The sequence below is a fragment of the Gorilla gorilla genome, chromosome 19, assembly GCF_029281585.2.
Source record: "Gorilla gorilla gorilla isolate KB3781 chromosome 19, NHGRI_mGorGor1-v2.1_pri, whole genome shotgun sequence".
NCBI lineage: Eukaryota > Metazoa > Chordata > Mammalia > Primates > Hominidae > Gorilla > Gorilla gorilla.
In genome coordinates this window covers 26,844,087-26,867,500 of record NC_073243.2, presented here as the reverse complement: position 1 = coordinate 26,867,500, position 23,414 = coordinate 26,844,087, and the positions used below count along the sequence as shown (strand labels likewise).

Below are 23,414 nucleotides of genomic sequence, written 5' to 3'. Positions count from 1 at the left end.
ACCTCCCACCTCAGCCTCCCGAGTAGCTGGGGCTACAGGCATGCATCACCATGCCTGGCTAATTTTTATTTTTATTTTTGTAGATATGGAGTCTCTCTATATTGCCCAGGCTGATCTTGAACTCCTGAGCTCAAGCAGTCCTCCCACCTCAGACTCCCAAAGTGCTGGGATTGTTACAGGCATGCACCACTGTACCTGGCCAATTTATTTACTTTTGGGAATTGTTTACATATTCTGGATACAAGTCCATTCTCAGATATATGATTTGCAAATATTTTCTTCCCCAGGTTGTGGCTTGTCTTTTCATTTTTAAACTCTTTCTAGGCAATGAGCTGGGACAATCATATGGCTCACCTCATCTGTTTCTTTTCTTGCAGGGATCATTGTCCTTTGTTGCCTGATACTCAATTTCTTCAAGCCTGTTGTTTCATATTTGTGTAATGTGTATATATATATATGAAACTTTCTAGGTCTTTCTAGAGGCTCCCTCATGTATTTAAAACTTGAAATGTGTTACTTTCAGGGACTTCTGTTTCCATCCAAGATGGATTAACTCAGACTGGATGTACCCTGCCACTTAAAGTAACATGTATATATATATATATATATATATATATATATGTTTTAAATATATGAGGGAGTCTCTAGAAAGTTCTTCTGATTGACAGGAGGTATAACCATTGCAAATGTCTAGGTTTTGCAAGGATGTAGGATTGTTTAGAATGGTCACTCTTTGAGACAGGAGGAAATTTATATAGCTTACCACCCCCACGACACCTTATACAACCATTATATGGGAATTAGTCACAATTTCTTCTAAGCTTTATTGAGTTATTCTATGCTAAGTGCTCTTTTAAGTGCTCTACATATAGTAACTTATTTCATCCTCACAAAAACCATATGACCGAGGACAGTTCTAATCCCCTTTTACAGATGGGTTGACTGAAGCATGAAAAGTTTAAATATATGGTCTCTAGATAGTAAGTGGCCTTGCTCTGGAGCCAAAGCCCTTACCACTCTCCGGTGCTACCTACTGCCCTTTGTGGGGAGATTTCTCCCAAGTGAGTTTTATGTTCACAAGTCATAGATGACACAGATAACCTGCATGTGTGGATCAGCACCCTGGCAAATACGAAGACAGGAAGATTTTGTCTTTTTCAGTGGGAGCAGCAAGGCCCATGATGTGAAACCTCATAGGATGGCAGCAAGTTTGTACATTTAAAATGGAAGATGCTGCTCTATCTGGGCTAGATTGTCAGATTGTTTTCCGGTGCATATTGTACACACTTGTTTGGTGAGCTTATTTGGAGTTGGAGCTGATTGTAATTTCTGTGGAGAAACAGAAGAGACAATGATGCTTGGCTTAATGTGGCCTGGAGGCAAACCTAATTTTCACTGTCTTAGGTTTACCTCTTTCATCAGATTCTGAGAGCAAAATCAAAGAGACAATCACAGTAGCAGTGAGGGGTGAGTTGCTCTCTTTATTGATCCTCATGGGGTCAGAGGAGATCTGTACAGCTGGGAAGGGGGTCCATGAAGGTATTGCCAAAACTGTGGGATTTCTCTAGACTTCACTGATTTTCCAACAAAAGCACAGCAGCACCCAATAGTTGAGCCTAAGCTCGAGTTGAGCCGATAAGTTAACAGGAAAATTTGAGAATGTGGGGCCTCCAAGAGAGGGGAAGCTCACAGCTCCTCTCTAAATAGTCTCTATTCCTCTTGTGCCCCATGGAAAACAGGAGGACCTCTGATCTGGATTGGACAAGTTCCTGGACACAGTCCCAGTCCTAGGGGGTTGGAACTTTTAAAGAGGTTAAACTTTGAGTGAACCACAAGAGACACTCTTCCTTCACGTGTCCAGAGGAGAAGAGAGGGTAAGGATTGCTCTCTGGGAAAAGAGGGGCCAACCCCCTCCATTTTGTTACTGGAAAGGGGTCCCGATCCAGATCCCAAGAGAGGGTTTCTTGGATTTTCTACAAGAAAAAATTCAAGGCAAGTCCATAGAGTAAAATGAAAAAAAGTTTATTAAGAAAGTAAAGGACTAAAAGAATGGCTACCCCATTGGCAGAGCAGCCCCAAGGGCTGCTGGTTGTCCATTTTTATTGTTATTTTTTCATTATATGCTAAACAAGGGGTGGATTATTCATGCCTCCCCTTTTTAGACCATATAGGGTAACTTCCTGACATTGTCATGGTATTTGTAAACTGCTGTGGCACTGGTGGGAGTGTAGCAGTGAGGACGACCAGAGGACACTCTGGTTGCCATCTTGGTTTGAATGGGTTTTGGCTGGCTTCTTTACTGCAACCTGTTTTATCAGCAAGGTGTTTATGACCTGTATCTTGTGTTGACCTCTTGTCTTATCCTGTGACTTAGAATGCCTTAACCTCCTGGGAATGCAGCCCAGAAGGTTTCAGCCTCATTTTACCCAGCCGTACTCAAGATGGAGTTGCTCTGGTTCAAAGACCTCCGACAATTTCACTTTGGTTCTCCACACTGCACTCTCCCATCTTCCCTCCAATCCCACTGCCCGAACACAAATACTTGTTGAACATGCTTGCTGGCTAGAATTGGATAAATGAAACTGGGCTGGAGGTATTCTTTTCTAGAAGAAAGGCAGGCCTTTTTGCCTTTTTTTTTTTTTCCTATTTGGCCTTTCTTCCTTTGAGATCTTTCTCCCCCATGGTTAGCATAAGCTCACCTGGAACATGCCTTGAAATGGAGTTGCCTAGGTCTATTAAGGCCTGAGTGTTCTGATTAAATTTAGTTCACTAAAATTCTACATTGCCCTAGATAATCATAAATGCTTCTTTACTTTGTTCTTTTCTGGTTGCATGTGTTTCCCTCTAAGATTTTGCAGTTAGAGGTGGCAGTTTGTGGAGAGATTTAGATGTTTGGGATTTGGTATTTCATCTTCCTCTTTCTGCTGTATTTTGACATGATTTCAATTTACTGCTACAATGACTTTTTCTAGGTGACATAGCTTCCCAGGAGTCTCACAGCTACACAGTGAAAACAAAGACTGGTCCGGCTCAGAATCTTCCAGAGCTTTACTGGTCTGTTAAAAGGGCATCCTGGAAGTAAGCAAAATGTCTCAAGGCCAGCTCAAAGCTCTGTCAAAGGCTCGTATAGATTATGCTCTGCCCAGTATTGTATAATGACCCTTTATGTAGCCAATACTTTCTACTGTAAAAACCTGAATCTCATGACCTACCAGGAAGTGTGATTGCATCCACAGTTTTCAATATCCAAAGGAGATGTTTATATCTAACAATTCTGGTCCATGATCTTGTGGGTTCTTGAAATGCCCTGGCCATTCTTTTTGGGTCAAGGTATTACTCATTTATGGGCGCCAGACCTATTTTTCAGAATTATAGGTGCCATGCATAGAATTCAATATCAGTGGTTAAGAGCTGCTACAGATATGGGAAAACAAGGAATCCTAGTACTGACTATTTGACTTGGAGGTCATGTACTTTTTTAGTTGACTAGTCAAATCATAGCTCACAAAGCTATTGTATTTAGCCAGAACTCGTTGGCCCAGGAAGTGTTTTTTTTTTTTTCAAATGTATTAACATCATTTAAAAATCAGTGTCTTTTAATCCTTTAAAAATATGAAATAGAGGCTATTTTGGGCTGGCATTTCTGTTTTATAATGATTGGCTGCAGCTGATAAATACAGCTCTTTTTAGATGGGACTTGTTCTCTAATTTGACGTGGTACTCACCACCTCCTAAAGGCTCTAACAAATATAATATTAGGCTAAGATCAGAGATAGCATAGAAATTCTTTTTTTTTTTTTTTTTGAGACGGAGTTTCACTCTTGTTGCCCAGGCTGGAGTGCAATGGCATGATCTCGGCTCACCGCAGCCTCTGCCTCCCGGGTTCAAGTGATTCTCCTGCCTTAGCCTCCCAAGTAGCTGGGATTACAGGCGTGCACCACCATGCCTGGGGAATTTTGTATTTTTCATAGAAACGGGGTTCACCATGTTGGTCAGGCTGGTCTCGAATTCCCAACCTCAGGTGATCCACCTGCTTCGGCCTCCCAAAGTGCTGGGATTACAGGCATGAGCCACCGCACCTGGACAGGAATTCTTTTTAAAGGCAGTAGTAATTGACTTATAAGGAATCCAGTAGGGAGTGATGGGGTCTGGACAGACTGGAGAGGGCATGACATTCATCCAGCCCACCTGGCCCTGTTGCAACCAATAATCCACCAGTTCCCCAGTCACAGCTAGAAGTATGTCACAAAAAAGGCAGAGCTAATTATCCAGTGATAAAAGCCCTGCCCTGGAAAACAAAGAAAAAGGGGGCAAAGATCCACCTTAAGGTGGATGCTCAGTAGAGTTGCTCCCAGTTCCACTGAGTTTTCCTAATTTAAGCCAACCATCATGTGAGTATTGTGGCTTCTTTATGTAGAAGGCCCTGCTGGAGAATGGCCAAAACATTTGCTGCTCCATTTTCGGGGAGGTGAGGCATCTTTGTTTAAAGTGAGCCCTCCAACCTCACTACTTTTCAATATTAAAAGAATGAATTTTGTTTTTTCCATTAAAAAAGTAATGCATGCTTATTATGGAAAACTGGGAAATACATTAAAGTAAAAAGAAATTTAAAAATTACCAAGATTCACTAACAACGTTAGTAATTTGGAGTAGTTTTCTTCTAGTTATTTTGTTACACACACACACACATACACGAATGCATGCACATATGCACAGATGCTCCTCAACTTTTGATGGGTATTCATCCTGATAAACTCATTATACGTTGAAAATATTGTAAGTCGAAAATGCATTGAATACACCTAACCGTCTGAGCAGCATAGCTTAGCCCAGTCTACCTTAAACATGCTCAGAACACTTACATTAGCTTACAGTTGGGCAAAATTACCTATCACAAAGCCATATTTTCTAATGAAGTGTTGAATGTCTTATGTGATTTATTGAAAACAGTCCACTGTAGAGAAGAGAATTGGTTGCTTGCCCTTGAATTGGCTGTTTGCCCTAGTGATGGTGGGGCTCACTGGGAGTTGTGGCTCCTGGCCACTGCCCAGCGTCATAAGACAATATTGTACCACATAAGGCTAGCCCGGGAAAAAGTCAAAATTCAAAGTACAGTTTCTACTGAACATGTATTATTTTCATACCACTGTAAAGTCAAAAAGTTGTAAATCAAGCCACCATAAGTCAGGGACGATCTATGTACACACATTTTATACATATATGCATTTATTATAGATTTATATATAATGATCCTATGATATTAGTAACATGACAAATACTGATTATTTTCTGAACATAGGCATAATGTATGCTTAGAAATGATAGAAAATAAAAAGAAATATAAATAAATCACTATAAATCAGATAGAGTCCCACCACCTAGTGCCAACATAATTTACTTATTGATATATTTACTTATTCTTTTATCTACACATTTTACACACACACAGTCCTGACTTTTAAGCATACTGTACATCAGAATAATCACAGTCCTAGACAGAAGATAAATAGAAAGAGGATTTGTGATAAATGCAAGCTACTGCTAAATAGTATATTAGTGTATATTTTTAAAAATCAATAATTCAGATCATTCAGTATAATTTTTTTTTTGAGATGGAGTCTCGCTCCCTTGCCCAGGCTGGAGTGCAGTGGCACGATCTTGGCTCACTGCAACCTCCAATTCCCAGGTTGAAGCAATTCTCCTGCCTCAGCCTCCCGAGCAGCTGGGATTACAGGAGTGCACCACCACCTCTGGCTAATTTTTGTATTTTTGGTAGAGACGGGGTTTCACCATGTTGGCCAGGCTGGTCTTGAACTTCTGACCTCAGGTAATCTGCCCACCTCGGCCTCCCAAAGTGCTGGGATTACAGGTGTGAGCCACCGCGCCTGGTCAGTATAATTTTAAAATAACCAGAAAATGACTCAGAATCCTTAAATGACCACTATGTTGCTCTCTGCAACTGAAATTTGAAGTCCACACCTACAGCTCTGATTTGGTGCATGTCTCAGCATAATACCACACTGCTCCTCACTAGTCTACCTGCCCTTCAACATGAACTTCATCAAATCCATGTTCTACAGGACAGCTCTAGTCATCTTCTGAAGGGTGACCTTAATCTTCCTCCCATACATCCCATGGCCCATCAATGGCTTCTCCTTTTCCTTAGGATGTGGGCAAATTCCTTAGCAATGGGACACACAGTAGTTCTAACCTCATAAGAGATGGTATGAGGATTCAGTGGGTTAATGCCTGCAAAGTGCTTTGATAGTGCCAAGTGCACAGTTAGCATTGAGTGAATGTTAGCTATTGTTATTCCTCTTTCATCACCTTCATTCTTTCCCCATATAGTGTAGGACAAGGCTACGGTAGCCCTAGATTTGTATCATTAAGGTCCAGTCCCTGAAAAGGAAGAAATTTTCTCTCTTTACATTTCTGTCTGGAAATTAAAGAAAAAGACTGCAGTTGGTCTGGCTTGAGCCATTGCCTACACTGGTGACTGAAGTAGGTCTGGAGTCTGTTATCAAGAGGTGTGGGGGACATAGGATGGTGGCCAGGATGATCGATGGAAGGCAAAGACCCAGATGTCCATGAATCTCGTCTCCTTTCTATCCTGTCTTGTTCTCTCATGAAGATTGTTCCTTGTTTGTAAAAGACTCATCTTCTCTTCTTGTAGTCTATCAAGGATCTCATACAGTTCCTTAATCCTGTAATTGTATGCCCCTCCTTCAAGTCTTTAGTACAACGTTCCTTCTCCCTCAATCTGGGGTATTTTGCACAGGTCCTTTGCCAGGTGTGTTTGCTTATATAACCATTATGCCAAGCAAGTAAACCCAAGTGTGTCACCAGTAAGAAATTTCATTCCTTTTTCCCATTCCCTACTTTTCAGGTTATTGTTAGAAAATAGAAAGTCATTTTGTAATTTCCCAGCCTAATAATTAGTAGTCCCAGACCATTGTAATATTAACAGCTTCCAAATTACTGTAAAACTAAAGCTTCTTCCAGCCCTCAACTCAGTTTTACTTTGGGCTGACCAGTGGCAGGGGGAAAATGGGCTTCTTTCTCTTTCCTCTGTTGGAGCTTCCCTTCCTCCTCCTGTGTTCACCAGGCTGCCTTTGGGGGCTGCACGAGATGTTATACTGCAAGAGAGTAACTGCAGAAGCAGACATCAGAATCTGGTTATCTTCCACTAAGCACAACATTAAAGAACTTTGCCAAAAATGTAAAACAATTCCACTCTTTTTACTAATTCTTTTTTTTGGAAAATATAGTTATTTCCCATAATCATATGTTATTTATGTTAGCACATCATAGATTTACTGTTCTTAATGTAAAATAAATTAATACATACATTTTAAATTCTCTATTTTAATTTTGAGTATGATAATTGTATTTTGTTAAGTCCCACACAAGTGAAGCTCTTTGTGGTCCTCAATAACTTTTAAGGGTGTAAAGACATCCCGAGACCAAAAGGTTTGAGAACCACTCTTGAAAGACTTTGGGTCTTAGGATATTGATGTGCCTGTTTTACACTTTATGGCTGTAACTCAAATGTGTAGATTTGTACTTCATTTCATTTCTCTGGTGGTCTTCTGCTGTTGTGAGCTCTGAGATATGCAGTCTTTGGAGATAGCCTTTAAATTCCTAGCCAGGGTACTTGTCTTCTGGGTATCACTTAGGAGCTCTGGAAGTCTGGGGTTGAGTGAAGGACCGTCTCTCTGTCCTGACAGACAGTAGTCCTGTCTCACTGCTGTTTCCATGTTTCCATCACTGTCATGATGGCATGGAACATTCATTAGGAATTTACCTCCCTAAGATCTAGGCTGGAAGCCAGGCAGAAATGTGTTCTACCCTCAGATTCTCCAATCTATCTGGAGGATTCAGTTGTTCACTTTCCCCGCTCCCTCTTTCCCTACCAGCCCACCCCATAGTGGGTGATCAGGACATCTCAGGGATTCACATATCTTGCTTTCTTTCTGCCTTCTTTGATTCCACTTGAGGTTTTTCCCTAGTGCAGGAGGATATTTCTCTTTGCCTTGTATAGCAGGACATGCTCTTCCACCACATCCTATATGCTGTCTACTCTGTGGCTTATTGTAAAAACTCAAGCTTTCCAAGCTTGGCTCATTGATACTAAAAGGTCAGCTTTCATTGTCAGAGAAAACACTTTCTCTTTCTACTATAAGGCTCTTGCAATTACATGACAATTTTTGCCCTGTGGGCTTGAAAAAAGTCTATTTTGAAAGTCAAGGTTGAACAAAGACTTCTTCCTCTGGTGTCTAACTACCTTTTCCCTGAGGGCAGAGTAGATGGAGGGTGACTGTTGTTTGGAGTAGTGAGGAAAAGAGTATGGCAAAAGGAAAGGGGGGTGGGTAGAAACCACCACAGTGTGAAATCGTTACATGTTGTAGGAGAATATCTTGATGCGATTCCACAGAATCTACTGTTAGCATTTCATATCCACTGTCCTGTCTGGAGCCCTGAGGTTGGAACTGAAGAATAGATGATCTGTTTATGGGATACTTTCTCAACACTTCATAGATGTCTTATCATAAAGAGGTTGCTCAGTGTACATGCTCTCACACCGCTGGCTTCATATATAATAAGTCGGCTGCAGAAATGTTTCACCTGCCTTAAAAAAGAACACTTTGATGGTTTTATCATGGTGATAGGGAAGGGGACCTTTGTCTACATAAGTTCCCAATCTTTTGTTCTAAACTCAACATGGTGACTATGGTAGTCATTGGTGCTGCTCACTGGATAATTTCCGTTATCCTGCAATAAGGTAGAATCACACTTCTTGGTTCCCCTTTGGTGGGGTAGGTCCGTGTGGCCAGATTCATACAAGAAGATGTGAGTAGAAGTGGTATGTGCCACTCTCTGCTGCCATTTAATTGTCCCTGTGGGGCCCCCTAGAGTTCTCTTTTTTCTCTGCCATGGACGATGGTAACATTGCTGATAGAGGCTGCTTCCCTATTTCTGGGCTTTTGAGTAAGGATGGGGAAGTACCACAGAGGTCCTCGCTGATCTACAGCAGAGTGGGAGTGAAAAATAATCCTTTGGTGTCTTAAGGAGTTTGGGAGTTATTTATCACCATAGCAGAATCCACCTTATCCTGCCTGATTCAGTGACTCCATCTCATAGACTACCAAGAAGATTGGGAGCCTCCAGGAAAACCACCCTGAGCAGCCCTTTCTCCTCATCTCTCATAGTGGCCGCCATTTTGCCTTCCCGAGAAGCTGCGCTGGAGCAGCCCTGCCCGCTCTGTCCTCCTGCTGTGCCTGAGGAAATGGATCTTGTTGTGTATTCCCATCCTTTCCTTTTTCTCCATTGACTTTAAATTTTGACACTCTGGTTTGGGGAATCCTTAGAGATTCATCTTTATGATGCTGTCCAGTAGCCACATAATTTTTCTTCTATTAACCTTTTTTTTTTTGAGATAGAGTCTCACTCTGTTGCCCAGGCTGGAGTGCATGCAGTGGCAAGATCTCGGCTCACTGCAACCTCTGCCTCCTGGGGTCAAGAGATTCTCCTGCCTCAGCCTCCCGAGTAGCTGGTACTACAGGCATGTGCCGCCACACCCGGCTAATTTTTGTATTTTTATTAGAGATGGGGTTTCATCATATTGGCCAGGATGGTCTCCATCTCTTGACCTCATGATCCGCCCGCCTCGGCCTCCTAAAGTGCTGGGATTACAGGTGTGAGCCACCCGCGCCCGGCCTTCTATTAAACTTTTTGAGTTTATACACCCTACCTCAGCTTTCTCCTCATTTCCTAAATGCTTAATCCTCTGTACACCCATTTTTGTTCTAATCTTGTCACTGAAGCTGGTTGCCTAAAATCGTCAGGCTACATAGACCAAGGCTACTCTGATCCCCAGAGATCCAAGTCTTTATTTTTGTCATAGGGTTATAAAATTTCAAAACTGAAAAAAAAAAAAGGCAAAATGGTATGCTTCTCAAGCATTAATGTGCATAGAGTCACCTAAAGATCTTGTTAAAATGCAAATTCCAGGGCCCTACCCCCAGAGATTCTGATTAGGAAAGTCTGGGGTGGGCACTGGGAATCTGCATTGCAATGAGCTCCCAGGAAATGCTGATGTTGCTCCTCTAGTGACCGCACTTTGAGTAGCACTGGATTAGATGACAGTTTTTAGTTTTCTCTAAGTCTAAAATAAAGACAATGTACGGACCCCCTGCCTTATGTAGCAGAGGAGATCTTCTCCATGATTGCCGTGGTGAAACAGTAAGAGTAGCTCTTCTAAATGCTCCAGGAAAGAAGCATTAAGGTACACACACTTGGGAATAAGGGCAAAAGCCTTAGTATTCTACCTTTGCCACACATCTCCAGAACTTGGATAGAGGCTGGAGGCAAAAAAAAAAAAAAAAAAAAATTCTCTCTTCTTTGTGGAGAGAGTGCTGGTCCTATACACACATATGAACTCTATTTCTAATGGCAAAACACTGTAAAATAATGAACTGCTGAGAACTTTCTGTGAAAATGTATTATTTGAAATTTCTTTGAAAGGCAGTTTGTAGATTTTGGGAAATCACAAAAAAGTCAAACAAAAGAGACAGTTTTCTGAGGACCTTGTTCTTCCTCTCATTCAATATTTTTGCTTCCTCTATAGCGATTTGTTGACACAAGGGTAAACCATGCTGACAACTGGGAAGATACTACCTCATACGTGATGGCTCCAGCTGAGGGTTTTCTCCTTCTCCACATCCACTCTACCCTTCTGCCATGATCCACACCAGCTAAGCTCCCCAATTCCTTGTCAAGTCTTGGCAAAGTCACCAAAGTCAAGACTAAAGAAGCTGAGGCGCATTTTAAAGACTGCCTCGTCTGGACTACTCATTTTGTTTTAAATGACAATGTTGAGATTTGAAGAGGAGAAATAAGTTTTTCTAGATCACATAACAAAATTTTGGCAGAGCCAGTACAAGAAACAAGGTCTCCTCACTTCCAGTCCAGTACTCTTCAACGGCATCCTGTTTTGATAGGGATGGGAAAGTTAAGATGGACAGGGCTGAGGAAGACAGCAGGATGGGTGTTTCACAAGCCCTTTCAGCTACCTAGAAGCCCAGATACAATGTGAGTATTGTTTTGTGATAATTAAGTGATAAAATATCAGACACTGGAAGGATCTTGAGTCTATCAAATTCTCCGATGGTTACAGATGAGAAAACCAAGGCCCAGAGATGACATTGGTCAACACATCCAGCACATAAAAGTCATTGATTCCCTTATTCTGGTACTTTCAAGGCACCCCTTTTCCAGCCTCTGCTCCCAAACCCTTTCTCGGTTTTCCATTCTTAACATTTGTAGCCTAAATAGTGAGTGTCCTAGGTCTTCTTAGATCCTTGAAGGAAATCTTTCTTGCTACTCCCTAGAAGTTTTGAGCTTCATTCTCATGCTAAACCAGAGAGGAGAAAGAAGAAAATTAGTGTTCAAAGTGACACTGCAGGCGGAAAGCTGTCCAAAACTCCCAGAGTCTCAGCTTCCAACATGAGTTTTTTGTTGGCCTTGACTTGTTAATGATGGTGTATTAAAACCTCATTTATTCAGATCTCACGAATTTGGAATTAGTGACAGCTGTGGTCAGGGTCTGAATGGAGGTTTACCTTTGAGGACCAAAGAGAAAAAGTTGAACAAATTGTTAAAGTTAAGAATATTTAAAGGGAGATATTTAGCCTATTTAAGAAAATAGTCTTTTAAAGTATTTTAGAAGCACCATTAAGCATATTGAGAGCTCTCTGACCCATACCTCTTGACCGTTTTAATTTTAGTCACGTATTATTCTTACATATTCAATAAGGAATATTTCCTGAGAGTTTCTATTAGGGAACACGTTTTAGTCTAATTTAGTCATTATATGTATGTTTAAGCATTATAATTAAATTACACTTCGCTAAAAAAAATTCCCCAATTCAGAATTTGGGTTTTTTTTGGGAGGAGGATGAGGGTTCTTTCCAATAATGGATATAGGTTAATGAGGCTTTCCTGTACTTGTCATATGTGTATGTGTGTGTGTGTGTGTGTGTGTGTACTAGCTATGAGTCATAATAGGTTAGAGACACTATAACTTAGATGTAATTGCACTGCTATAGTGATTGTTGTAATGAGTAAATACATTTCAGAGTATGTGTGGTTATGGGTTATAATGTACAATAATAAACAGGTTTGTAACTTTGTCCTAGGTAATGAATGCCAATGACAGGAGAAAATGAGAGGATTTTTGGAAATAAGTCCAATGCCTTCAATGAGAAGAGTTTTATTTACAAGGGAGTTGGGGAGTTGCTAAGAGAGTGTGACTGACTGTGGATTCTAGGAACTGTGGAGGTGCTGAAGTTGGGTGTTTAGACAACTGTCCCATTTGGCAAAAGTTCGTTTGCTGAACCTGAGCCCACTGGTATTGAGGTTCTGGTGAAAATTCAGAAACAGAAAACAGATGACTTTAACAGCAAAAGTGAACATGTGCCAAAGAAATAATATTAAAAACATGTCCAGAAAAAGAGAGTCTTGAACAAAACTCCAAATCTAAATCAATTTTCATGGTGCAATTTGATTCTCTGGGTTAAATGGCCTGGATACTTAACTGGCTGTACTCCAATTATCCATGGTAACTACAAGAACTAACTCAAAGACCAGACTAAGACCTAATGTCCAAGAATATTAGATAGTTCTGGGCTAAATGAGGATGGATAAGGAGGCAGAACTTCTATTAGGTCGGTGCAAAAGTAATTGAAGTTTCTGCCTTTACTTTTAATTGCAAAAACTTTTAATTATAAAATAAAGCCGTTTCAACTTTTAATGGCAGAAACCTCAATTACTTTTGCACCAACCTAGTAATTCTACTTTGAATTAGTATATCTTGTCCATTGACACTTGTCCTAGGCCTGTCTTCCCACATTCCTCATAGTACCTATTGCAGAAAGCATTATTGTGGTTTAATTGGTATATCATAACAGTCACCCATTGCAAGTATAAACTTTTGTGATTTTTAGTAAATTTATGCAGTTGTACAACCATCAGCACAATCCAGTTTTAAAACACTCTTTTCACCCTCAAAGTTCTTCAGCTCCTATTTGCAGTTAATCTTTGTTTCTGCCCCCAACTCCAATGACCTTCTACATTCTTTCTTGCTTTTTAATTACTTTTGGTTTTGACTCTGTAAAAGTCAGCATGTGGCTACTTAAAGAGACACACGTTATGTTGAAACGGCTTTATTTTTTAATCCATAAATATCTGTTACTGACAAAAGTGGAAAAATCCTTAAGACTAAATCTTACTAAAGTGTATCTGTTTACAGTACATGTAGAATGTGCTTTGACAGGTAAGTAGAACGATGAGATTTGTACAGAGAAGCAGTTACTAGAGCACTGCTTACCATGAAGCTTACATATGAGTAACGAAGAAACTGCAAAGATACAGATAGAAAGGTACTTTTCATCAGTACTACCATATAATAAACATGGAATTCATAAATTGGGCTAATGCATAAAAATGTTCATTAATCCCCCCTTAGGAAATTGTGTCCCCAAACTAAAAATATTACAGTAAGAATTGCTTTTTATTAGAGAATTTCAAGAATTCTTTACTACAAAATGTCTAGTTGAGTTATAGAACTAGAGGAATATTTGCCACTACAAAGCCAATGAATGAGTCCTCCCATGGTGTGCCATTCAGGGGTCACTGCAGGGTGGGCAGCAAAGTTGAGCAGGGTCTTCTTCTCCCTCAGGAGGGAGAGCATTAAGGAAACACACAGCCACAACATTATTTCTCTGACTGATGGAAGGTTAATGTGTTTGCTGATTTACAAGATGGGTTTGATGATCACAAACTTGGACTCTCCATTCTTGCTTCACAAGCCTTCACCGGGAGGATGGTAGTGTCATGAAGAAGGGCTACAAAGGTACTAGGATGGGATGAGTGCCCCTTCCTAGCAGCCCAGATGGAGATGCCTCCTCCTCCAGTTGGAATGGAGCCTCAGTGTCCAGACTTGGTCTTCAGGACACATATTCCAGAGTGGGTTATCATGACATTCATTGCCACACAACAGCCTGTGAACATGTTCCTCTGCAGCTTGAAATGAATTTCCCAGCTGCCCTCAAGTACAAACTTCATGCCCTTATGGGCAAACCTCCAGACCTTTCTCTCCAGCCAGCTCCGTCTCTGAAATTGGAACCGCCTCCCTCCAGCTATAAGGACCGTATCCAAATGGAAACTCCAAACTCAGAATTTCCCAGAATTCCACAGTCGCTTAGGATGGTTTAGGTGTGTCTTTACAAGAGGGCTTCCACGGCACACAGTTGGTGACCTATTGAATGGTTAGGCCCTTAAACTTCAGGTACGAGGGCATCCCTGGGTGGCCGAGCCCATCAGGCCCACCCCAGGCTCTAGTGAGGAGTGCGGTGGCTGTCCAGGACATCTGAGGACATCGCTGTGGGGCAGGCGTTGTGGGATGTGTGCAGCTCAGTGGAGGTGGGGAGGAACAGGGAGAGCAGGTGCTGGCAGGGAATGAAAGCCCTACAGTGTAAGAGCTGGATGAAACTTCAGAGCTCATCTAGTCAAAGCCCCTCATTTTACAGATGGGGAAACTGAGGCACTGAGTGGGGAACATGACTCCCCCTCGGAGACAAAGCCAGGGCTGGAAGCTGTGTCTCCAGAGCCTCAGCCCTATGCTTTTTTTCTCCTAGAGTATGCTGCCTTCCAAAATCAAATACAGAGCCCAGGAAGACATGTCCTTCATATTGAATCTGCCATTAAAATGCTGCATTTATAAAAAATAACATTTGAACCCTGAAAAATACTTCATTAAAACACAATGCGCTTTCTTGAAAATACTCCAGAGCAAAATTTCCCAGATTCGGACAGGATGACAGGAAATGTATGTGGGAGGTAACGTGCCAGCTCTTCTCAGGGCAGGCGCCTTCTGGAGTCCGAGTGAATGGCAGCCCTTTCATTTTACCTTGGGTCAAGTGCACAGTTGCCTGTGGAAGGAATATGAAGTTGGAGGCTGGTGACAGACAAGGTATCTCTGAAGAAAATGGATTGAGTTTGATGGCAGGGATGTTGGCATGGATATTCCTCCATGCTTGGAGACTCAGGAGGCCCTCAAGTCTTTGTGGACAAAGGAGGATAAGTGACATACACAAGCAGGAAGCGGCAAGTGTGTTGGAGCAGTGGCTGAGAGCCCTCAAGGATAGGAGTCTTTGGCCAGAGCAGGAGCTTCTGGGCTAGCATCAGGCTGGGTTGGGAGCTTCAGGGGACTTGCTAGTGGCGGGAACCAAACTGACCATCACAGGCCATGACATCTCAAACCCAGAGCTCCATTCCCTTCCCTCCCAGAGCTCAGAGGGGGAAAGCCCTTGGCTCCGTGCACTGGGGTATCAACTCACAGGGGCAGGAGATGAAGGATACACCAGTGAGGCAAACAGAAGACCCAAAGAATGTCTTATTCTTCCATTGTTTTCATTGAGAGCTCTGATTTTTAGAGCTGGAGATTATAGCAAGACCAGGGAAAAGAAATTAGGAATGGAGGAAGGTGAATGGAGGAAGGTAGATGGAGGAAGAGGGAGATGAGGGGAAGGAATGAGTGACCTGGCCTGGAAATCTGAGGTTTTCTGGAAATCAGGAGTTTCTGGGGGGAGAGTGGAAAGAGGGGAGGAGAAATTTGAATTGGGGGCAAGGTTGGAACTTTCTAAGAGGCAGACGCGTGGCCCAAGACACTCCCAAGACACTGGGGGAGCCCTGAGGGCAGAAGCCTGGTTAGGAGGTGAAGTAATTCTTGGCAAAGCCTTTTTGACACAGGAAGGCATGGAGCCAGGAGCCTGGAGCAAGACAGGGAAGGTGGAGATGCAGGAGGGATTGTGAAAGCTTCAATGCCATCAGAGGCCAAGGAAACCAGGCAGAACTTTCAGGGCAGGAGAGAACCTGAGCAGATTCCAGTTCATTTCTGTTAGAGCAACAGAGATGTGCAAAAATGAATAAAACAAGGAGAGGGAAATCTTGGGCTTTAGGCTTCCTTTGTGAGCAGGAGGGAGGCTTTTACTGTAAGTGTGGATGGTACTTCTATGTATGGTAGAGGCCACCAGCCTGGTTGGGCTAGAAATCATGGCATCTAGGTTCCAGCCCCAGAAGCCTCTTTTATCTGCTACGTGAACTTGCCTAGTGATGTGGCTTTGCTTGTTCCATGAAGATAGATGGATGGGACAGCTGAATAAATGGGATACCTCTCTGTCCCAGCTATGACATAGTTTTCTGGATTTTGAAATGTGGGACTGAATTGGAGCAAGTCTGTAGACCTATCTCTACTTCTTTTTTCTTCCCTCCTTCCCTCCCTTCCTCCCTCTCTCCCTCCCTTCATTCCTTGCTTCTAGACCCAAAGGTGAAGCAGAAGAAATCCTTGAAAAGAAGTAAGCATTGCAGTAGAATTTTCCAACCCAACTGACATCAGAGACTTTCAGCCAGACAGTGGTAAGGCTGGGATGAGAAATGTCTTGGAATCAACTCATCAACAACCCCTGAGAGAGACAGAAACCCTGTCAGAGACAGGGCTTGGGGAGGACCCCTGGGGAAAAGTGTCACCCTGGGGGCTGGAGAACTTGGTGCTGAGAAGCTTTGACACTGGAGATGGGATCAGCTTTCTGGTTTGGTGTATACCTGCATGTAGACACCTGGGAAGGGCATTCTCAGCCACTCAGGTCCTTTCCCCTCACGACCAGCATCCTGCCTTCCAAGGGATGGCCACAGATTAGACGATTCAAAGGTGCTGGGCTCAGGGGCCCAGCTGGGAGCCACCTGCTCTATTCAGACTCACTTCTTCCTTTCCAACCCTCTTAGCCTCACCTTCTGGAACAAACTCTTATAAACCCCTGGGGACCAGCCCTTAAGAAGGTTTACATGTCTGTTGGGAGGAAAGCAGAGAGGGTAGTCCCTGGCCTTCCAGCCGCACGACTCCAGGAATGTGTCCCCAGTGTGGGGTCTGACGGTGGCTTTCACAACCCCAGCCTCCATCCCCCTAAGATCCAGGGTGATGGTTTCCTGTTCCTGTTGGGAGGCACACCCTGCAGAGGGGAGAAGGAGATGAGAGCTTTGGAACTCTTGAAATCAGTGAAAGGACCACAGTCCATTGCTTTCTCTGTGGTTTGTGGACTTGGTTAGATTAAAAATCTCCAGGGCTGACACCAATAAATTCTCCTTCTACACTCGCCTTTTTAAAGGGCCATGAGTGCAGAACTGAGGGCAGGTAAAACCCCATTTATAAGGGCACTGCTGTTGGATCTGACTGTTTTTAGGATCACACCTTCACCCAATAGCCTGGAGTTGATTTCCCCCAGCCCCAACCCAGCGGGTGCCCTGGCCCTGAGAATGAGGGAACCCCTTCTTTCCCCCACCAGGCTCTCTGGTCTTGGGGGAGCGGATGCTGCTGAATTCACTGTCACCTCCCCAGGAGGCCGTCACACCATGCCAACCCCCAGGCTGGAGGCGGGGAAGAGGCTGAGGTGGGCGGGCAGTGGCGGTCCCCCAACAGAGCTGAGGACCATGGTCTACCAGGTACCCCAGTGCCTGCAGAAAGGGACAATGCTGTGGGGACCTGCCCAGTTAGCCCCTAGGCCAGTCGCCTGGAGGACCTTTGTTTGCTTTTGCTAATAGGTCTTTGTCCCTTTGATCCAGAGGAGGCACGGATCTGAAGGAACAGCTAGGAGGAATAAAGTTGCAGGGAGGATGTGGGGGAAGGGGACACAGGCAGTAGGAGTGATCTCTGAACTGAGCAGGTAGACAGAGATGGGGAAGGAAGGATGGGCGGAGAGGATGCAGGACAACCACCTCTCATCCTCCTTGTCTGGGGGCTGAAGAGCCGCTCTCTAGAAACTTCTGTCTAGGTCCTGCCGGAGGTGCATGTGGGAACAGGTGGAGCCCTGCAGGATGCGAATGTTGAGCCCAAGACCCCGCGCATCACAGTGGCCCTCCCCACCCTGGCTCTCTGGCCACCGCAGGTGCCTCCTGGGAGCAGAGCAGGGTGGAGAAGGCGGCCTGAGTGGCAGTCATGGTCAGGTCTAGAGGCCTGGAGGGAGTGCGGAGATGATCGGGTGTCTGGGAGGGCCAGCACCCCATTGCTACTCCCCTCTGCGAAGGCTACAGCCAAAACCCCAGAGAACTCAAGGGTGAAATCCTCAGGGCCAGGGAAGGAGCACAGCCCGCTGAAAGGACAGGCCCAGGGTCCTTATGGGTGGGCAGTCAGCTGGAAGGGGGTGGAGTTCCCACCAATGGGGAGGCAGCTGAAGGAAGGGAACCCCTCCTGGTCCTGGAGTTGAGGGGAGGGGCACAGGGCCAGGGTTGGGCCCTCAGGGGTCAGCAAAGGAAAGGTCACTCAGTGGGGACCAGAGAGTTCCAGCAGGCAAGAAAAGACTCATTATTGTGCTTATGGACACAGCAGCTCCCTGGCTCTGAGAGAGCGAGCAGGCAGTTTTTAGGCACTAGAAGATTTCTGTGATGCGGTTCTAGGTAAATGAATAAGACCGAGTAGCCTATTCGGTCAGCCCACTGATTGGACCCGCTGGCCCCTTCAAACCCAGGCAGCTTCAGACCACAGTCAAGCAAGGGTCTCTTTGCTGACAGAACCTGCAGCTGAGTCCCCCGGATGGGGAGAAGGAGGCGCGGGACGGAAAGGGAGTTGGTGAAGGTGGTCGGGGGTGAGAATGGGGCCTAGCCCCCTCCTCACTCCCCATTGATTCTTCTGGAGGAGCAAGAGCGATTGCTCTTGGTCCTGGGTCTAAGTGTATTGGACCAGGCCATCGGGGCTGTGTCCCCGGGGGTATGGCTTTTAGGGCAAAGGTGGCCCACCCCCACTTCCTACAGAGGGGACAAGGGAAGGGAGAGTGGCAAGGCTAGAAGCTCTGCTCCTGGCCCCTCCTGGCCCCTGCTCTGCTCTGCCACGCCCAGCAGCCCCGGCCCTGCCCCGCCGGTCACACGGTCACTTCGGTCTTGCTGGCTGTGTAGCAGGTGTGGTGGCCCGGGATGTAGTGCAGCTGCTCCACCGTGTTGTGTCTGCGTGAGGCAAAGGCATGGCGCTTGGCTGCCGTCTGGCTCTGGCCCAGGGTGGCGTATGAGTTATTGGAGGCACTGGGATGAGAGTGCATCTTGCTCATGCGGTAGCGGTCCAGCACGGGTGTGGACACAAAGACGTCCGTGTGCGAGATGGCCCTGGACAGCGACTGCTCCGGAAAGGCTGTCCGCTCCGGGGACAGCAGCGGGTCCTGGGAGTGCAGGCGCTCCGTGGAGAGCAGCTGCTCGTTGGACAGGATGCGGTCGTAGGGCATGCTGAACTCATCTGGCAGGCCCCGATCCGGGGACAGGACCCTGTCCTGGGACATGGCCCGGATGGGCCGGCGGGGTCGTTCCCGTGGCAACGGCTTCTGTTGGGACATCTGGATGACATTGAGGGGGAGGGTGCCGCGGGCAGCCAGGTCGGGCAGGTGCCGCCGTCTCATGTAATACTCGTCAGCCTCCTTATCGGCTGCAGGGGAGAGACAGAGTGAGAGAGGGCAACTGGGGTGACCCTGCAGCCAGGACTCAGATAGAACCCTGCCCCGCTCCTGCTCCATCACAGACCTGTCAACGTTAAGGGATAATACAGTCAAACTCCTTTAGTTATGGATTAGGACCTGGAGGTACAGACGGGTGAAGGGTGTATTTTCCCATTGAATGTGCAAACCATTCTCTGGGGGCTTGTTAAATACAGATTCGAATTCAGTGGCTCTGGGGTGGGCCCAAGAGTTAGCATCTCTAACAAGCTCCCAGGTAATGCTAAAAGCCTCTGGTACAGAGACCACCTTGAGTAGGGATATGTTAAGGGACTTCCTCAGAATCCCCAGCGTGTTCAGGGCAGAGTTGATAGCAAGCCCAAGTCCTTGAACTCCCCCTGGTCCTGGGCCGTATCTACCACACCATGGTCCTGAAACAGAATGACTATCTGTCTTACTAAAACATCCAAATAGCAGCTCTTGAAGCTTCCTGATAAGGTCCAGAGCCAGCCTCCGGCTAGAATACAGTAAGATGCTCAGACTAGGAAACACTTATGAAAATGTTTAACTGGTAACTTAGGAACATCGTAACACCTTCTCTGTAGTAACAGGCAACGCATAGAAAGCCAATACATGGACCTCCAGTCCCCACACAGCCACATAATCAGCCTACACACACTCCACCTGTGCCCATAACGCAAGCTGGTTGGAGTAATCTTACATGTGCGCCTCATTTAGATGCTCCATCTTCCTCTCTATCCAGCAGGCCCTCCTAAGCTCACACTGCTCTCTGTACTCTTGAATTTGCCCAGAACTTGCATGCTACAAACCTACTTGGACTTGCATGCTACAAACCTACTTGAACTTGCAGGTTACACACAAACCTGCATTGCCCCAAATTTCAGAAATGAGGCCTCCTACACATGGCCTTCTAGATCTCTGCAAAAGTGTGGGAATTCTGTCTGCTCTTCAGTTGGTGCGGCGGGGTCGTTGTTGGGTATCCTTCCTTCTGAGCCAGATTTCATCACCTCGGGATGATTACTCAGGTTATCAGACAGTCCCATCTCTAGCTAGAGACTCCACGTTTCACCATGGAGGTGGCTGATGTGGACTTGGGCTGCACTTCTGTCAGGGTAGGTTACCCTGAAGCTTTCAAGCAAATGCTCAGCCCTTGAGGCTCCAACTGCAGTTGGGTGGTCATCAAAAGAGACTCCTGGGAAAATGGGAGGAGAAGATCCAAGGCCAGAAAGCCAGGGAGGAAGAGCTGTCCTTTAGGGAACTTTTTTGACATTTTTGTATCTTTAACCCATTGATGCCCAGAGTCTCCCCAGACTCAAGAGGCAGAGCTGGCATCACTGGATAAACTGGATTGAACTGGTGAAATGGGGTGTATGCATGGGAGGTGAAGGATCTCAGGTCCTCAAGACACTGTTGGCTGGGTTGGAGAGGGAGCTGGTTTGTGGGCCTCTGGGAGAGGTCTCAGAGAAAGTTCTGGCCATTGCTAGCCCCTATCCAGTATAGGGTATACAGCAAGGAAGGCCCATGGTTTGAAGAAGGCAGGTGGGTGCGGGACTGGGAGAAGGCTTTCTCCTGCAGTTCAACTGGTGCATGAATTGGAAGGCCGTCTCCTATGGGGATGTGAATCTGAGGATTCCATGGTCTTCTTTCTATGTATGGAAAGAATGGACTCAGTCCATAAGGAACAAAAGCAAAGAGCTTGTCTATTCTCTTCTCTCATCCTGCAACTCCTTCTTTATTCTTTGGATTTGACAGCTGTCCTATGGGGTATGGAGCAAGAGAGTGTGACATAGGAAGATATCTTGGAGCCCCAGAGACAGACCCCGACTTGGGGGAAATTCAACTTACTTAGCCTCTTCAGAGATGAATACTTGCTGGGGTTGGTCTTTACTGCAGACTCGTAGGATGGGGGCAGGTGGGCCAAGTTCTGGAAAGAGCGGGAGAAGGAGAGGTCATAGGGCTCGGTGGCTGATGTCAGGATGTTGTTCATCCGTGGCTTCTCTGCAAGAAAAGGGAGGGGTGTTTTGTGTTAATGAGGACCACGTCTGTGGCAGGTGTGCTTTCTGCCTCACCCCTGATTCGAATCCCCATCCTCCTTTCCTGGACCTCTGTGCTTGGACATAGGTGATACTATTGACTCAGTTTCCCTCATGCTCAGTTCCAGTTGTCAATAAGTCTAGGGGCAGATGCTGTTTTAGCCACCACCAAGACAGTTCACCATTCTGTGAATGGGAGACTCGACTCTTGAGTCTGAGGAGCGAATTCTCTCTCTCAGTACATCTCTGGGTTATCTGCTGAAAACGTAAGCCTGATGGAGCTGAGGGGCATCATAAAAATCATCTACTTCTGTGTGAAAGTGCTGTCCTTTTCCTAATAGCTTTAGGCAAACCTAGCTGTCAGGCTCAGAAAAATCTTGAGTTGGAGGACATGGAGTGACTAATGTTATTTATGTACCCATAGAAGAACTGAGTCCAGGACCCAGCTCCACTGAGACCCAACCCATGCTCCGTCCATGGCATCCTTCCACAGCTCATGTAGCCCCTTTCTCCTCTCCAAGCTCTGCATCTGACAAGCCACAATGAGCCACAGAGCTATTTTATCTTACTCTAATTCCTTTCTCTGAAGCCCCCTTAGCCATCTCTAAGCTGCTGGAGGAAAGAATCTAGACAAAAATGCATAGCACATCATCCCCACTTTCTCCTTCCTTCCCCTGAGATAGAGCATTAAGGTGCAAGAATCTGAAGAGATGGAAAGGTGTGTTGTTCAATGCCAGAGCTGGGGAAAAGAATGGAAGGAAAAGTGGGAGAAAAGGTGAAAGGGAGATGAGAGGATGGCTGATGGGAGCCCAGTGCAGTGTGCGCTGGGCTCAGGGCCAGATGAATGACATCTGGAGAGGGGGCATGCAGGGCCGGTGAGGGAGGCAGTGAGGATGGGGGGACAGAAAGAGCTGGAGATCCTGGGGAAGAAGATGAGCATGCCTCAGTGCTTCACGGACTTGAGGAGGAGAAGCCACAACAACAAGTCAATGAGTGGCTGCCATGGGAAATGGTGGTACCATTCCCAGAAGTGAGGCAGTTGGGAGGCTATAGTCTCGCTGTGTCATTCCTCCATCCTCTTTTTGTTTGGGACACCTCAAGGTCAAAGAATTTCTGAGAGGGGGCAGGCTTTAACTTCGGACGAATGTGCAGGAGGACTGCCACACCTCTTGGCAAAAAGAGTGCGGAAACGTGGAAAGCAGGAATTCTGTGGACTGTGTGAGAAGTGGGAGAGAGAGAAGTCCTCCTAGGCATTGTCCAAGGGCAGCCCCAAGCACCGGGGACTCCTGACTTTTCTACCCCTTCCTGCCTTCATTGTCACCCCCAACACTGGGGACTGAGCCAGGGAAGCTCAGCCAGTGAGCTGGTGTTCATGCCAGCTCAGGACATATGTGAGGGGGTGGAGGGTACTCTACATCCCCATTAGAACATGCTGTACAGAAACAGCCTCCTTGGCATGCATCAGGACAGATGCCAGGAAGTGGAGTGAGCAGGAACTTGGGAGTGCTGCTCCTCAGAGGGAGTAATAGCCACTCATCTCTCAGCACTTGTCTCTTCACTTTGGCTATGCTGGAGAAGAAGGAACCTCCTTCTGCCTGTTGGCATTATACTGTCAACAAGGCATCACTCAGCTCACCCACTTCCAAATGCAATCTTTCTGGATACTCTTGTTCCACCACTGTGTTACAGGACATACCCCTGAGCCAAGGCCAGCTCTCCCTTGCCTTCTGCCTTCATGGGATTACTGTTGCACACTCTCCCTCCTATAGAAATGCCTCCTTTACTCTTCTGTATGAAATTCCCACCTCACTCAAGACATTTTGCTGTGCCAATG

The 23,414-nt window shown here is 45.5% G+C and overlaps 1 protein-coding gene and 1 long non-coding RNA gene across 3 annotated transcripts in view; one reads left to right on the top strand and one right to left on the bottom strand.

The window, feature by feature from the left end:
- LOC134757588 (uncharacterized) overlaps positions 1–16,476 on the top strand; it is a 38,052-nt gene extending 21,576 nt beyond the window's left edge. Inside the window, exons 2-3 of the long non-coding RNA XR_010131715.1 lie at positions 10,628–11,091; positions 16,380–16,476. This is a non-coding gene — a long non-coding RNA (uncharacterized lncRNA). The remainder of the gene's footprint in view (positions 1–10,627; positions 11,092–16,379) is intronic.
- Positions 13,087–23,414, bottom strand: part of SHISA6 (shisa family member 6) — a 325,177-nt gene continuing 314,849 nt past the window's right edge. For both annotated transcript variants that reach the window (XM_004058600.5, XM_004058602.5), the window contains 2 exons: positions 21,393–21,545; positions 13,087–19,519 (listed from right to left, as the gene is read on the bottom strand). In XM_004058600.5, the coding sequence (XP_004058648.2) occupies positions 18,969–19,519; positions 21,393–21,545 (704 nt within the window). In that variant the 3' untranslated portion in view covers positions 13,087–18,968. The remainder of the gene's footprint in view (positions 19,520–21,392; positions 21,546–23,414) is intronic.